The sequence below is a fragment of the Rousettus aegyptiacus genome, unplaced genomic scaffold, assembly GCF_014176215.1.
Source record: "Rousettus aegyptiacus isolate mRouAeg1 unplaced genomic scaffold, mRouAeg1.p scaffold_m13_p_2, whole genome shotgun sequence".
In the NCBI taxonomy this organism is placed as follows: domain Eukaryota; kingdom Metazoa; phylum Chordata; class Mammalia; order Chiroptera; family Pteropodidae; genus Rousettus; species Rousettus aegyptiacus.
In genome coordinates, this window is record NW_023416295.1 from 52,326,259 (window position 1) to 52,343,437 (window position 17,179).

Sequence of the window (17,179 nt, forward strand, 5' to 3'; positions counted from 1 at the left end):
GGTATTGTCATGAATAAGACAACTAATTAGTCTATTAACTTGGGTCTCCAAAAATAGGCTCCACTAGTACAAGTGAGTGAAAAGATTAGTTGACTGTAAACCCATTGTGTTCTCAAAAACAGATAATTTACCAACGAATCAGGCACTCATATGGGCACAATACTGTCATACATATTTTTTCAGGATTTGATTGACAATTATAATGAGTCCTTGATTATTCGAGCATGCAGAACAAAAGAATGAGATAGTAGTAAAGGACAAAAAGTAAATAGTACAAAAAAGAATCGTAGGATTTTAAGTAAAACTTCAATGAAAAGGATGCTGCATTCCTGCTACATTCTTACCTTTCCAATAAACTAATGAGGATTAGAGCTCCTTTGTCTAACTAGTTACAAGTTATTCTAACCAATGGTGGCAAGAAAGGTAAACACATAAAAGATCCAATAAAGATTGCACCTAATTTTTTGAGTCTATACTGATACATCTCTTAACTGCTATATTATGGCTGCTGAGTATTCATACTAAGACCTGCTCCTTTACATCTGGAATTTACCAATAAATTTATTTTTTATTGTGATATGCCTTCGATTTATTAATTGGATGAAAAATAGAAGAGGGAAAAATAAATGCTAAATTTGGGGTTTTATTCATAATAAAATTGAATCTTGTTTCCATAATTATTTTCTGAATTTGATTGCTTAAGGTTAATCAATGTACTATCCTTTATTCTATTAGGAAAATTTTCCTTTTTTAAAAATTTTATTTTATTAGTTTAGAGTATATAGTACATTGGTTAGACATTTACATAGTTTATAAAATGATCCCGCTAATTGCTCTTTCCCTCCTCTGGCTCTCCACCTATCTATCACATTAATGCTAACTGCATACCCTATGCTGTGCTCCCTGTCCCGTGATCACCTAACAACTACTAATTTGTACTTTAACCCTTCACCCCATTCTTCCAGCTCCCCAATCCCCCTCACCTCTGGCCATTACCAGATTGTCCTCTATATTTGTGAGTTTGTTTTTGATTGATTTGTTCTTTTTGTTTCTTACATTCCACATATAAATGGAATCATATGGTATTTATCTTTCTGTGTGAAAATTTTTCTTAATATACTCCATTAACTCTCCCGGAGTGAGATCTCATCTATATTTTATCTTTTAAGCATTGGGGCAAAAACTCATGATATTTAAATGGTTTGGTCCTCTTTCTCATCAGAATTAGAGTACTAAGTAAGAATTGAGTTTCTGTCAATTACTAACCATATGGCTCTAGACAAGTAGCAAAACCAATCAGCTTCAATTCCCTCTTTTGTAAAATAAATACAATACTTTTCTCAGTGCCTAGCTTACAAGATAGTTGTAAGGGTTCAATTAGAGAATCCAGGTAGCTCACACACAGCTACTGGCACATAGTAAACCCTTGAGAAAGTTTAGTTGTTTTTATGACCCAACTTACCTCTACAATATTATCTTTCCATTTACTTTATTTTCCTAGAAATATTTGCATGAGCCACACTAATCTTTGTCTAGATCTCATGTGTTAACAAAGGATATATCTGCATAACAGCCGACCAAGGCGATTGGTGAGATCAACGGCAATTTAAGGGAACACAATTGAAAAAGTTCACTCAGAAACCGAAACCCTGAATGTGATTCCACGAGCGTTCATGGCAGACTGTTAACTCACTAAGTGAAACTGACTTTTTCACACGTCTGCAAGGTAGTATTTTGGAATGAAAAATTTTACCATAATTTCCATTTTGGGTTCCAGATTGAAATATATTACATATATCAACAGTCCTCCATCCCGATCCATAATTTGTGAGAACCCAAAACTTTCTCAACACTCCTAATACCCCACCTTCAGTTAGAGAGGGAGGAGACTAGGTCAGCTACTTCTAGGAGTAGTAATCTTCAAAAGTCACATTCTCTTCTTGTAGCACCTGCCTTGAACCTGTAAAAGGATCTCTGGCCATAGAGTCAAGAAATCAAGAATGGATCACAAAAAACATCCTGGCCTGGGGAAGAGCCATCTGTGGCCCTACCTCTATCCTGCCTGTGGACCAGGCATGGCAGTGATTACAGTGATTACTGTGGTAGTGCACCATATGGAAGTTTAAGTGTGTTGAAAGAGCGTTATGCCAGCTTGCCTTTGGGGGACTTTTCCCTCTCTGGTGAGGATGAGAAGAAAGAATTTTAGGAGATAGTGCATTAAATTCATTCAGTCTTATTTAAGAAAATGTGATAAGAATATTTTTCCTTAACAGTAGTAAAAGTGATTTTGGGTACTCCAGAAATATATCTAGTATATCACAAAAGAAAAATATTTCTTAAACTGATAATAAAAAAAGAAAGAGAGCCTTTAATTTTTTTCTTAAAGGTATAGATTTTAAATTTATGCCAGTAGATGTAAATGATTATTTTACAGGCTATATCTTTTTATGTATATACAATAATCAAATTAATATTAAATGTCATCCATAGGTATAGTACTTTCTGAAATTCTTTTTGATTTTAGTCCTCTGTACAATTACATATTAGAGAGATATTTCTTATTTCAGTAAACTAATAGAAGATATGTGATGTGTTTTATTTTTCTTTAAATCCACTCTGCAGCTTCTTGCTAAATAAATTTTACTGAAATACTACTTCATCATTTTCCTGATAAAAAGCCATCTTTGTATTTGCCCACAGAAAAAATTCAGTTTTATTATGAAGTTTAATTTTCATAAATTAAACTCTACGCAATCTGACCTCAAACTTACTTTCTCCTACCTGTTATAGTCTGATCTGTTCTTTCACTGTTGTCATAAAAGCCTCAATTCTGCCTTTTCTTCTCTTCTTCTAATTTATGCCACTTTATGAAAACAAGTTGTACTGGGTATTGTAGTGGCTTTAAAATATATTCACAAATTATTTGATACTCCTCTCTTTAAAAATTAGAGCCTAATTCCTTCTTCAAAAGTGTGAGCTCTTCTTAATGACTAACTTCTAATGAATAGACTACGGCAGAAGCGACAGTGTGTTACTTCAAGATTAAAACATAAAGAAGGCTTTCTCTTTGCCCCTCTCTCATATCACCTGCTCTGGGAGAAGCCAGCTACCATGCCATGAAGATACTTAGCAATCCTAAGCAGAGGTCCTCGTGGGAAGGAGTTGAGGCCCTGTGCCAACAGCCAAAAGGAAATGACACCTCCTGCCAGTAGCCATGAGAGTGAGCCTTCTTGGAAGCTGATTCTTCAGCCTTAGTCAAGATAACTGGGGCCCCAGTCCACATCTCGATAGCAACTCTATGATAACTCCTGAGCTAGAGTCACCCAGCTAAGCTGCTCCCAAATTTCTGACCCACAGAAACTATGAGATAATAATCATTTGTTGTTTGAGTCACAATTCATATTTCTGTAGTGAACACTGTTTATGTTTCTTACTATTTCAATAGGTTGAAATTATCTAATCTATTCTGAGGAGGCTGAACTATGGGAATGAATAAAAATAAAATGATAATCTTTTGTCTTTTTTACCTTCCTTTTATTCTTCCTTTGGGGAATTTGAGGTTACTTTTATGTGAGAGGAAATCAAGTTTATAAATTGCATATTTTAAAATATTGCTTATGACAATCCTTATTCTCTTTCATTGGAATGACACCTAATCAAGCAACTAAATATAACTGCTTTAAAGTATAAGAGCCTAATCCTTCCCATAAAATCTATTGTCTTCTGTCCCCCAACCACTAGGTCCACTGTTTCTTGATGTGGAACAGCCTACCTTTCTTCCTACCAGGCTAACTCTTACACTTTGATTAAAAGTATTTTAGATCCAAACTCCTAAAAACCTTTCCTCACCACCCTTGCCATTGTAAAGGAATTTTTCCATTTTGTGAATTTGACATATGGCATTTTGTTTTCACATCCTTCGACACATACTAGATACTTCTTATTTTGACTCCTGTTTAAGTAAACACCATATCACTATGCTATATCTATCTTCCTATCATATTCTCTGTGACCCTGTCACTCAGCACAGAGGTGCTAGACATGGTTCATTTTACATAGAAAAGATAATAAGTGATTCTTAAGTCAATGTTAGTTACTCACAGTATAGTTTCTGGGCACCCAAGACCCCATGCACTTTTAATGCACTAAGAGAAACATTAATTTTTTTTAACTCCAATTTTTAGGAAATTCAAATGTGAGACATTTTCAAGTGATACTATTGCTAGTACTTATAGATAAAAGGAGTAACTCTTCTTAGTAAGCCTTCCATGCTTTGACACAAGAACTGAAAGATAAAAGCCAGAAATGACCCCTTTCATGGAATAGTAAGAGATATTAGTGACAAAAAGCAACTTTGGCTCAAAAGGGTTCCTAAAAGTTTATGTTAATGTCAATTATATTGCAATAGAAAAATAAATAAATAATTACAAAAATTTTTTTAGAGTGTATTTCAATACTCTAAACTATACCTGGCTCCTGCAATCATGAATAGTTAAAATTTGGAAATTGTTTTGATACAAAAATACCCCCAAATGCATAAAACATTCCTCAGTTGAACATACTTTTATATGGTTACATTGCCTTTTACTGAAAATGAGGAAAGTGTATTTACTACATACCACCAAGTTTCCAATCACCATGACCATCATGAAGACAGTAAGGCACATGGTTTGGCCAGCAACTTCCATACAGTCCCACATGGTCTCTATCCATTCTCCACATAGCACTCGGAACACAATCAGGAAGGAGTGAAAGAAGTCATGCATGTGCCAGCGTGGGAGTTCACAATCATTGGAGATCTTGCAGACACATTCTTTGTAGCTTTTTCCAAACAGCTGCATGCCGACTACGGCAAAAATGAAAACGATGATGGCCAACACCAAGGTGAGGTTACCCAGAGCCCCCACTGAATTGCCAATGATCTTAATCAGCATATTCAGAGTTGGCCAAGATTTGGCCAATTTGAAAACTCGGAGCTGGAAATGAAAGAAAGCAAGCTGTTACTGTCCTGGCTTCTAAAGAATCTATAAATTCATTTACAGGGAAAATCTAGTGTTTCAATTATAGAGTGATACATTATTTGTGTGTCAAACTATTATCTAGCAAATCTATCAGTTTACTTGCTACATGGGGTATTTTCCATTTGGAAACAGTCTATATTGTAAATAAAATAATTACAGTATATAATTTTTATGGTCATTTTTAAAAATAATATATACTAAATTTTCCAGAATCTTACATAAGCATATGTAGTACTCATTTTGTTTTGCTTTAAGAAACTGAGATATTTAAGATTACTGGTAATTAATGAGTTTAGGCTGTTTCAGAGAAATAGAGGCTCTTATTATTTAAAAGCCTAAAGTAGATATATTTTTCAGTGTACCTGAAATATGTTGAAAGGCATACGTGCAGATAAAATTAACAGTTAAATTATACAAGGTACGAGAGAAAAAACAACCAATTTCTTTAAATCTTTCCATTGCTTAAATCTTACTGTATCTTTAGCTTGCCGTAGTATTAGGCTGTATTTTAAAGATTTATTATATTCAAAGAAGAAATATTTGTACTTAAGTGGAAGCTGCATTTTGTCAACCTTTCAGTCTTCATTGACTTAATCAACAACTCATTAGAGTGCGTAAATGGTTCTCAACCACGGTGCTTGACTTACTGGTTATATTACCTCACAGAGGCCTCTAAAATACCATTTACGGTTAAACAGCAGCAGCATTTTATTTCTGATGCTTCAATAAATGTCAGACCAAGCACGGTACATTATTTAATTGCATCTAAGTGACGCAAATGAGTGAATATAAACACCAAATTGTTAAATTTATTCCCAGAGAATAATTAATGCAAAAGAGCCTGACACACTAAGCAAGATGTTTATGATGTTATATTCCCATTTCCTCAAACTGCATCATATTATCATGAAGATTTACCAACATTTTAAAAAGTAGTTACCCATATTTACTTTCATACAACTACTTCCAAGTTTTGTTCTGTTTCTTGTTTGTTTGTTTATTTTTGTATTTTTTGCATCCTTCTAGCTTCAGATTAGATCCATAGCTCTCTGTGAAGACTAGTGAAGGGAACCAGAGCTGTAAAGATCTCAACTCAAATTTAAACTTTGAAGTGGTAAGGGAAATTCTAAACAGACTTCATAACAAAGTTTTGAGACTAATCGCCAATAAGATAATTCTTTTAGTAATTTAATAATAACAATCTCTGTTATTTGAAAACAAATCACAAATCACAAAAAGTAACAGCACAATAAAACATACCAAACTTTGAATGGAAATGTGTCGTGATATTTTCTCTTGATTTTAAAAGATCTATACACTTATAAAATATAAAGATCAAAAGACGACCTTTTCTTTAAAATTAACAAAATATAATATCGGCAGTTCTCAGTGGATTTGGTAACTTCCTGATCTGGCTAAAACAGCAGATGTGTGGGGAGCTCTGTCCTCTTCTTTTGAACACTCTACGACTTCCTGAGCTTCTGAGAGAGCTGAGTTCTTCCTAAGTTTCAACCACACCTTATACATAGTTAAACAAACTCCACACAACTGAGAGATGAATCTTTCAAGTTATTTAATTGTGATTTAGGTGCACCTAGGAATCCCTTTTTCTCCCTCTTTATTTAGCACTGCCATTCAATTATTAAGGAGATAACTGTTGGCTGTTCATTTGAACATAGTTACTCTATCCATTAAAGCTATGATGTAGAAGAAATTGCCATCCATTTGTTTGCCAATCTCATTTGTTTTAAAATGTATTCAAATGATATTATAACCATGTGGAATCTTGAAATGGTTACCAGATAATTATAAAAATATTATGGATATTCCCAGTTGATTTACCAGCCGAAATGATCGAAGAACTGACAACCCTTCCACATTTGCCAAACCAAGTTCCATTAAACTAAGGCTCACGATTAAACCATCAAAAATATTCCAGCCTTCTTGAAAGTAATAATATGGATCCATGGCAATTATCTTGAGAAACATTTCTGCTGTGAAGATCCCAGTGAAGACCTAAAGGAGAAACGTTTATTATACAAGTAAATACTCTTGGAGACATAAATAATTATTGAGCAATTTAATTTATACTCAACAAATCACGATTCTGAATTTAAAAATTTGGTTTAGGTCCAGCACATTATACCCTAAAACGGTTTGTATTCAAATCACTATTGAATTGTTTACTATATTTAAGGTTTAACAAGTGATGAAGAATTAAAATAATAAAGGTAATATTGTTATTTTTGTATTCTTATATGAAAGGCTCAGCTAACTCACTGTGGACAACTGTTTGGCTCTGATCTCTCTAGTCTTCCAAAAACTCACTAAAAGACAACTTGCTAGCTCATCCCCTCCCGTGGCCCTGAAGGTAAGGCTGGTGCTGAGAAGGCTACATATAGGCGGTAATAAACATGGGTGCTACGAGCCCTACAGATGGAAAGAATGTTTAAAAAAAAAAAGTTTATTTTTCTGGCTATGAGAAGCAGTATTTTCCATTCTCCATTTTCTTTCTGTACAACTATTTCAAACTTTCTCTCTCCTCCACATATCTTTAACATTTTTTCTTATCCTCCACTCAGCACTTCTGTGTCTCAGAGATAACAGAAGTCAACCAACCTGAACGTTCTCAATTTCCCTATATCTATCAAACTACTTACATCCATACCTGTGCTTTGCTTTTTTCTTCTTGTGAAAAAGTATCCCTGGTTTGCTCTAATTTCTCCAACTGTAAGGTATCTTTTTTTGGACTTTTCAAAGAACTGACTTTCTCAATCTGTAGTCTCAGTCTCTTCCAGCTACCGACTGCTTCCTGTTAGGGTTTTACAGGAAGCAATAGATACTCAGTCCTTCTCTACCTAAAAACTACCACCACCACCATCAAAGAAACTCCCCTACATTCTACTTCCCCTGTTAGCCATCACCATCTATACTCTCATAGTCCAACTTCCTTAAGAAGTTCTATACTTTCCTGTTTTCACTAGTTCCTTTTCTTCAACTTCACAACCTACCAGTCAACACAAACTGCTCTGACCAATTTCACCAACATACCCAACATCACACTTGCTAAATTCAATAGAAATTTTAGTAGTGAGCTTGCTTCTTTAGGAGTTTTTCGCATTGTTTTCTATTCCTGTTCCTTAAAATATTTTCTGTTCCTGGCGTCAGTGATCCACACCTCCTTGGATACCTCTCAGCTGCCATTCTTCCTCTAACAAATTATTCAATATTGAATTTATTCAGAGGTATCTCTATTGCTCTAATTTTTCTTTCGTAATAAGTAAACATTTTGAGCTTTATTTTTTGACTCAAGCACACCTCCTGAGCTCCAAAACTACATACCACATACCCACCTACCTATTCAACACCTCTGTTGGACGACTGTCTCACAAGTACTGCAGTTCAACAGGTCTAAAATTCACCTTACTTCTCTTCTGATATTCACTACCTCAGTACGTGTAAATGGAATCACTCTCTACCTCGGTGGCCAGCTAAGAAAACCGAGAGTCTTACTGACTTCTCCAAATATCTCTTGAGTACTTCAAGTTGAAATTTATATATACATACACACACACACACACACAAACACACACACACACATACACACATACATATATATATACATATATATGTGTGTATATATGTATGTATGTGTGTATGTGTGTGTGTGTGTGTATCACCAGTTTATTCTCTTTTCATTATTGAGTGGAATCCCAATGTTTGAATATTCTATGGAACTTTAGATAATGTATAGCCCTTTCAGTCTCTTCTCCAAGAAATCTTTGCCGCCCCAAATGTGCTAAATCTTCATATATTTTATACATATATATGCTATACACCCTTGCTTTAAACGGTAGTCATTTGAAAAAATTGAGATAGAAAAGAAGACAGTTTTTTTCCATTTACCCATGTTTATTCATTTCTAGTGATCATCAGATCCAAATTTCCATCTGATCTGTTTTTCCCCTTTAACCTGAAGAACTTCCTTAGCATTTTTTGTAGCATAATTCTGGTGCAACAACTTCCTCTTAGGTTTTGTTTATATTAACTTTTGCTGGAGAGTTTCACTTTAAAATAATGAGTTTCTTTTTTTCTTCTTTCAGCAGACTAACATGTTTGCTTTATATATTATAGTTATGTGCCGCTTAACAATGGGATACATTCTGAGAAATGCACCGTTAGGTGATTTCATTATTGTGCAATCCTCATAGAATGCACTTACAGAAACCAAGTGGCATAGCCTACTACATACCTAGACTATATGGTATAGCCTATGGTTCTGTGGGGGAGGAAATATAATTTCTCCCCTACCCTTGTGGATTCTTGGCTGAGATATTCCTGTAATAAAAGACAGATTAACAGAGAAACAAACAAAAGTCTCATAACATGTACACATGTACGAGACCTGGGAAAACTGAGTAACTCATCAAAATGAGTGAAGCCACCACCTTAAATACCATCTCCAGCTACAGACAAAATAAGATGTTGGGGGTGGGGGGAGTCGGGAGGTTATCCAGAAAAGCACTGTAAACAAGGGTAAGGTCGTCAAACAAATTTAAGTCTTTGTGTTCTGCACTGATAAGAATTTCCAGAGATAAGGTCATCCCCCTTTCTAGTACAGCGAGGGAGACACCCGTACAAACGGAGATTTCACTTACAAATGTGAATGTCCTTTAGGAAGGGTAATTTCCACTTGGTTTACAGAGCTGCTCCCTTAAAATCAACCAGACTAAAATAACCCTTACACCAAAAAGATATACTTTGAGGTAACAAATTCAGTTCCCCTACAGCTCTTAGACTACAAAGCTGTACAGTATATTCTGTACTGAATAGTGTAGGCAATGGTAAGCATTTGTGTAAAGCAAGGCATTGCAACCTTATGATGGCTATAATGTCGCTAAGTGATAGGAATTTTCCAGCTTCATAATTCTATGGGACCTCCCTCATATGCTGTATATGTGGTCCGTAATTAACTAAAACATCATTATGTGGCACATGACTATTTAAGTATTTTTCTTCTGGCTGTTCCAAAGTTTATTTTGTTTTCAGCAGCTTGACCAAGATGTGTACTATGTAGTTTACTTTACTTTATATTTATTCTTGTTGATGTTCACTCAAGCTCCATAATTTAATATCAAGGTGTCTACGTTAATATTTTTCACCAATTTTGAGAAATTTCTGGCCATTAGTTCTTCAAAAATTTGTTTTTTCCATTCTTACTCTTTTCTCCTTTGGGGTCTCCCTTATACAAATATGAGACCACTGATGTTATTCTGAAGATTAGTGAGATTCAGTTCATTTTTCCTTTTAGTTTTTTCTGCTGTTCAAATTGAATCATTTCTATATAATTACTTCAAGTTTAACAACACTTTCTTCTGTCATCTGCAATTTTCCTTACATACCCATTGTAAATTTTTCATTTTAGAGTTTGTGCTTTTCAGTTCTAAAATACCTAGATGATTTTTTTCATAGTCTTCATTTTTTTCTGCTCGTATTCTCCATTTATTTATCCGTAATGACCATTTTTTCTTTCAAATTATTAAGCATATTTATAATAGCTCTTCTAAAATCCTTTTATGTTAATTCTTGAATTCAGTCATTTCAGAATCTATTTATATCAAGTGCTTTTTCTCTCTACTGTGGGTCACATTTTTCTATTTCTTCACATATCACATAATTCTTTATGCCATGTGGATGATGTGTTGTAGAGCATTTGCATTCAATTATTTTCCTCTGAAGAGTATTAATTTTTGTTCTAGTAGGCAGTTAAATTATATGAAACCAAGCTACTTACAGGCAGTTAAATTATATGAAACCAAGCTGATTAGGGCAGGGCTATTTTGGTTTGCTCTTTAACTGATTGAATCTTCTGGTTCTCTGACATAGTTTCTACTCCTAAAGTATTGCTAGTGCACTTGGATTTCAAAGGGAAACCCAAGGAGTTTGTCCAATTTCTATATGTTGGTTGGCTTCGAATTCCAAAATCTTTCAAGAAGTATTCCTTTCTGTTTTATTTTTTTGGACCAGTTTATGAAAGATTGGTGTCAATTATTTAAATATTTGGTAGAATTAAGCAGTGAAACTAGTCTTGGCCGAGGCTTTTCTTTGAATTACTAATTCAATTTTTACTTATAAGTTTTTTTTTCAGATTTTCAGTTTCTTCTTGAAATCCATTTCAGTAGTTGTCTACTTTCTAGGAATTTTTCCACTGCATCTAGGGTATCTAATTTGTTGGCATACAGTTGGTTATAGTATTCCTTATACTCCTTGCTATAAGATCTATAGTGATTTCCCTCTTCTTTCTTCATTCCTGATTTTACTGATTTGAGTCTTCTTCTTCTTCTTCTTCTTCTTCTTCTTCTTCTTCTTCTTCTTCTTCTTCTTCTTCTTCTTCTTCTTCTTCCTCTTCCTCTTCCTCTTCCTCTTCCTCTTCCTCTTCCTCTTCCTCTTCCTCTTCCTCTTCTTCTTCTTCTTCTTCTTCTTCTTCTTCTTCTTCTTCTTCTTCTTCTTCTTCTAATAAGTCTAGCTAAAGATTTATCATTTCTGTTGATCTTTTCAAAGAATCAACTTCTGAATTTGTTGATTTTCTCTATCATTTTCTTATTTTCTATTTCATTCATTTTCACTCTATTCTTTATTATTTCCTTTCTTCTGCTAGCTTAGAGTTTAATTTGCTCCTCTTTATCTAGTTTCTTTAGGGGGAAAGGATAGATTACGAATTTGAGATATTTCTTTTTTTTCACTATAGGCATTTACAGCATAAGTTTCCCTCTAAGCACTTTTAGCTTCACTCTATAAGTATCCATTTGGTGTGTTTCATGTTCATCCATCTCAAGGTATTTTCTAACTTCTCTTGTAATTTCTTCTTTAACCCATTGGTTATTTAGGAGTATGTTTTTTTAAGTTTCCACATATTTGTAAATTTTCAAAATTTATTTTTGTTATTTATTTCTAATTTTATTCTATTTTTGTCAGGAAAAAGTATTTCATACGATTTTGATCTTTTTAAATTTATTGAGGCTTGTTTTATGACCTAACATAGTTTATCCTGGGGAATAGTCCATATACATGAAAATAATATGTATTCTGTTTATATATATATTTTACTATTCCATGATTCACCTCAAATACAAATCTTGCCTTCACTGACACATAAGACAAATCCCACTTTAAATTGTGTGTTTGTTTTTTATGTCTTTCATCATCCACTCATTCTTCTGGAAATTGTAGAGCTAACTTTTTTCTTCATAATTCTACTTATTTACCCTATCTCCAATGATCAGACAGGGTTCTTGTTTTGCCAAATAGGGCATGTTAACCCTAGAACTAGAGTAACTGACTGGCTTAGAAATAGCCTGTAACTTAAACCAGACCAATAATATTAAATTCTTGGCCATCTGCTGAAGCTATGAGTTAGGAGGTACAATTATTCCACTCAGTGTGCTATGCTGGTAGGAAAAAAAGTTGGTAGCACATTGTCATCAATAGAATACCCAGCCAGAAATAAAGGAAATGTACTAGGAAGTGGGGCGAAAAGCTGACTCTCAATGACATTGACTGAGAACCTGAATCTATTCAGGTTAAAACCTGGAGCTATGTCCAAACAGACTTTAGTTGCTTGAAATGAATTCTTTATTTTTATTTCCTAATACCTACCTCCATAAAGCTTTCTTTCATCCCTTGCTAATATTTTAGAGATAATGTTGAAGATATTCCTATATAGGTAAAATATGGACTAAATAATGTCATCCTTTCCCACTCTAAAGTTCTATGAGTTTTGACCAACGGTCTCTGAAATAGCTTTCATAGTCTCTGATATAGTGTTCTGACCTTCCACCATTCTGTTAATTTCTCATGGATACAATTTCCTCAATTGTGAAATGCAGACAATCACAGTATCTACCTTAGGACCAACCTTTGTGGGAACCCAGACAGAGGGATTTCATGTGAACCATTTAGTACAGTGTTCAGTACAAAATAAGTGGTCAGCATATATTAACTTTATCTTTGGATCAGTTAAGATCTATCTGGAGTACAGTAAAAAAAATAGTTGTTACTTCGAGGCCTAAAAATGTTATATACTTTACTTTATATAAATATATTATTTACTGTATGCATCCAACCTATTTATATGTTCACATAGCAAGTTGAGAGGTGCATGAGAACTTAATGAGCCTCTTATGTTGGTAACAATATATTTTTTTTTGTTGTGTGAATTTATTGATATTGTTTGTAAGACTACTTTACTTTCATTTCTATCACTCTACCATGTATCCAGTGAATTTTAACACAAAATTTTCAATGAAAATGTATGCCCAAATCATCATTTATAAATTTCTAAATTTACAGGAGAAATTCAAATGGAAATCATAAGCACTATATGATAACCAAGAATCCATCTTCCAGTATTTACAAATGATATTTCAAAATTATCTGACCTGGTATATTTCATAATTTCCTTTTTTGGAAAATGTATACATGGCCCAAAAATTTATCTAAATATCAGTTAAATATGTCAAGATTTTGTTACCATAGACCAATGTCCTCAATGCTTTATAATCATCTTTCCAATGAATGGGCAACTTAATATAATTCTAAATCAAATTGTACATACAAATTTTAAATCTTTTGTATTGCCTAACTGTAGCAATATATTTTTGTTATTAAAAAAGGAATGCTAAACTTTTGCTGTCCAGGTATACATGGTCAATGAATTCATATTTAATTTGAGAGTCATATGTGAAATTCATTAAGGCAGTCATACAGTCTTTCAATGGAAAGAGGAACCCTCTGCAGGCCTTACCAGGTTCCCAACCGATAGCACACTGCTGAACTGCTCTGTCATGGGATAGTGCTCCATGGCCATGAAAAGTGTATTTAAGACAATGCAGATGGTGATGGCCAGGTCAACAAATGGGTCCATCACAACCAGGTTGACGAGATGTTTCACCTTTAACCACGGTTTACAGCAGTCCCAAATCAAACACATATTAGCAAATTTATACCAGCAGGGTGGGCATTTCTGCCTGGATTCTTCAAGTTCTGGAAGAAAAGAGTTAGAATACTCATTAAAACTGCTTACTTTCTATTAAGCAGTCCATGGTTTAAATTGAAGGTAATACAAAAATAAAGCTATTAAAAGGTATTATGGGTTAATTGATGGTGGAGCAGGAAAACACTTATAATGGGTGAGCTGACATAAAAATCACGGGCACAGGAAGGCTAGTAAACTTTTTAAATTCATCTTGGCTAAACATAGTTTCCAAGATTTTATCTGCAATCTTAAACTGTCTGATAATTACCTTCAAAATTATTCAGTAACTAGTGGGTAGAGTTTGTGTTAAATATTCTGAAAACTCATCCATGTTCCAGACAAAGCCAGACACATATATATTGTCCAAGAATTCCTCTCAGGAGACCTCCTAAAAACCTTTATTAGTCATACTGAATCTCATTTTCTTGGAGTACATATGTTTTTAGGGGTCTTTTAATGTGATAGTTTTATCTCTGTCACTAGTCTTAGTTTAATAGTTTCTAGTTAAGCCTTATTAAATATAGGCTTGCATATTGAACTCAACAAGATTCCTTTTCTCTAGATTTCTTAATTTAACTAGAGGACACAAAAGAAGAGGGAATATTTCTACCTTAAGAAACCAGGATTCTCACTATTAGCATAAATCCATGTTTCACAAAATGGGACTTACGTACTAGAAATAAAATATAAGAAGACTTTAGGTGAAATATATGTACAATTCACAAATTTTCATGGTATGTATTTACGTATTAAACTGTATAATTAGCACACCAAACTTATGAACTTATGATATACTATTTCCTATTAAAACATTTATTTAGAAAAAAAGTACAATGATTTCAAGAATTTTAACAAAATAATAGGAGAAGATAGAAATGCCCAGATTTTTAAGGTGATACTGAAAATACTGAAACTTGATAAATGTTGGAAAAAGAATTTTGAGGAATTAGGAAGTAGGACATTATCTACTCTCCTCCTTTGGTAAGATCATCTCTCAATCAACTCTTGAGTGGGAAAAGGATACAAAATGTTTTCTGCCAATATCATTACTGCACATCCTACTACTTGCTCTGTTAAATGAGACCACTACTTCTTAGCACTAAAATAGAGGAAAAAATTCTTTTTTCATTTACGGCATAATTGACTTTGGTCAGTAGCGTTAGTATTACTACTGTGGGAACTGGAATATCCCTCTAAACCTGGTACAGTTTAGTAGAAACTAAATATGGAATGGACAAATGCAAACATAGGTAATGACCTTTTCATTCTGCTGATAAACATTCACTACTAACTAATGCTATAAAGTTTACCACTTCCACAGAGTAAATTAATTTCCTGTTTATTTTTAACAGAATTCCATTAGAGGTAGATTCTTCAATTGTCTCTTTAGATATTGAAACTCTTCCAGTGCATGGTTTATTCCATTTCTTTTAATATGTAATTTTGTAAACAATAAAGAATAGTTGTGTTGTTACTCAGAGGAAAAATATAAACATGATTATTATGCACTAGTTACTTTGTAGATGCTTTTAAGACTTCCAAATAACCTTATGTTTATGCTGAACATAAAAAGATATTATCATTGACAGTAAATGAGAAATGAAAAAATCTCTTTGTGCACAGAGTATTTTTTAAAATGTGACCTGTCATTTAGTAGATAAACAGAAGCAAATAGGAATTGTATAGGAAAAAAAAAAATGGATAAAAGTTCAAAAGAGGAAATTCAGCCCGGGGTTGTTCATCTTGATTGACACCAGGAAAAAGTGGAGCAAAGCTGTTTAAGTTCTAAAAAAAAAAAAAAAAATTCAATTATTCATGCCAAAAAAAGAGAGAGAGAGAGAGAGAGAGAGAGAGAGAGAGAGAGAGAGAAAGAATCTTACATTTTGAAACAAACAAAGCACTCAGGAGAGAACTACAGCCATCTCTCCATTATTCCTGTGTGGGTTATACACACTCAGAATCATCAGTTTAGACTTTTGCCGGTTTTTCTGAATTCCTCCGTTGCTTCTAACTCATCCTCCCACTATTTTTCCCAAAGGTGTGACAAGGAAATATCTCTATATGGTTTTTGCATTTAAAAAAGATGAAAAGCAAATAATTCGTTTTTACTCATCTCCTACAGTTTCATTAAGGAGGAGGCTGGCCATTCATACCCTGGACAATGAAGACTTAGCTGTAGTTCAAAAGGAGGAAAACAAAAGTTGACAGCTGGATCAACAAGCCTGCTTCACAAAAAGGGAAAGGGATTAGACTTAGAAGAAAGGATCCCAAATAAACAGATTATGTCAACCTAAGATACCTTTCCATCTTTTCAGGAACAAAAAAAGGACTGTATATTAAAGACAGCTCTAGTATGCATGTGTATCCTAAGTATTGCTAACGACCAACCTTGATCAATGCCACATTCAAAGTGTTTAAACATAATAGAATAATGAAAAAAAAAAGCTTTTCATGCTATACAGTCAATGAAAAACATAAAAACTCCCTATAAAAATATAAAGTCAAAAGTTCTGCAGATATTAAAGCCAAACACTCAGTCTCTTGCTTCCTCAGTAATATTTATTTTTAGGACACCTTTTTCCTCCTAAGTAACTCCATGAGACACATTCCCATGGAGGGCCAGTGGGTACACTCATTTTGAACTCCTGTCTTAATTAGTGGACAAGTTCAATGTTTTGGTGGTCTGGTGTTTATTATGTAATTTCTTACGTTAGGTCAAACTTAATGCTATCAGAAGTGCAAAGTAGGACTGTTGATTTAGACTTACCCTGTCTCCTTCTCTACTTCTTGCTTTAGGGAGCAGACATGCTGCTGACATCTGTAGCAGAACCACTGGCAGCTTCCTCTCAGTGGTTTTGCTATGGCAAGGAGCAGAAGACCAGAGAATCTTCAAAAGATTTACCTGGAGGGACAGGGAGGAGCAAGCTACTGGCAGCTGGGGGGGAAGAAGGAGTGCAAGCTAACGCAGGCGAGGTTGGGGAAGAACGTACTGAGTTTAATATTCCATAGAAATCAGTGAAAAGATTTCTGATACTGCATTAGGACATTATGAAAATTGGGTCTTGTAATACTGACATGGTTGTGATATATATGGTCATCTACACTGTGAGTTCTTTCTGACTGT

At 34.0% G+C, this 17,179-nt stretch overlaps 1 protein-coding gene across 5 annotated transcripts in view; it reads right to left on the minus strand.

Annotated features, from left to right (window-relative positions):
* Positions 1–17,179, minus strand: part of SCN2A (sodium voltage-gated channel alpha subunit 2) — a 121,091-nt gene that overhangs the window by 34,878 nt on the left and 69,034 nt on the right. For all 5 annotated transcript variants that reach the window (XM_036236909.1, XM_036236912.1, XM_036236913.1 and 2 more), the window contains 3 exons: positions 13,825–14,063; positions 6,864–7,037; positions 4,620–4,976 (listed from right to left, as the gene is read on the minus strand). In XM_036236909.1, the coding sequence (XP_036092802.1) occupies positions 4,620–4,976; positions 6,864–7,037; positions 13,825–14,063 (770 nt within the window). The remainder of the gene's footprint in view (positions 1–4,619; positions 4,977–6,863; positions 7,038–13,824; positions 14,064–17,179) is intronic.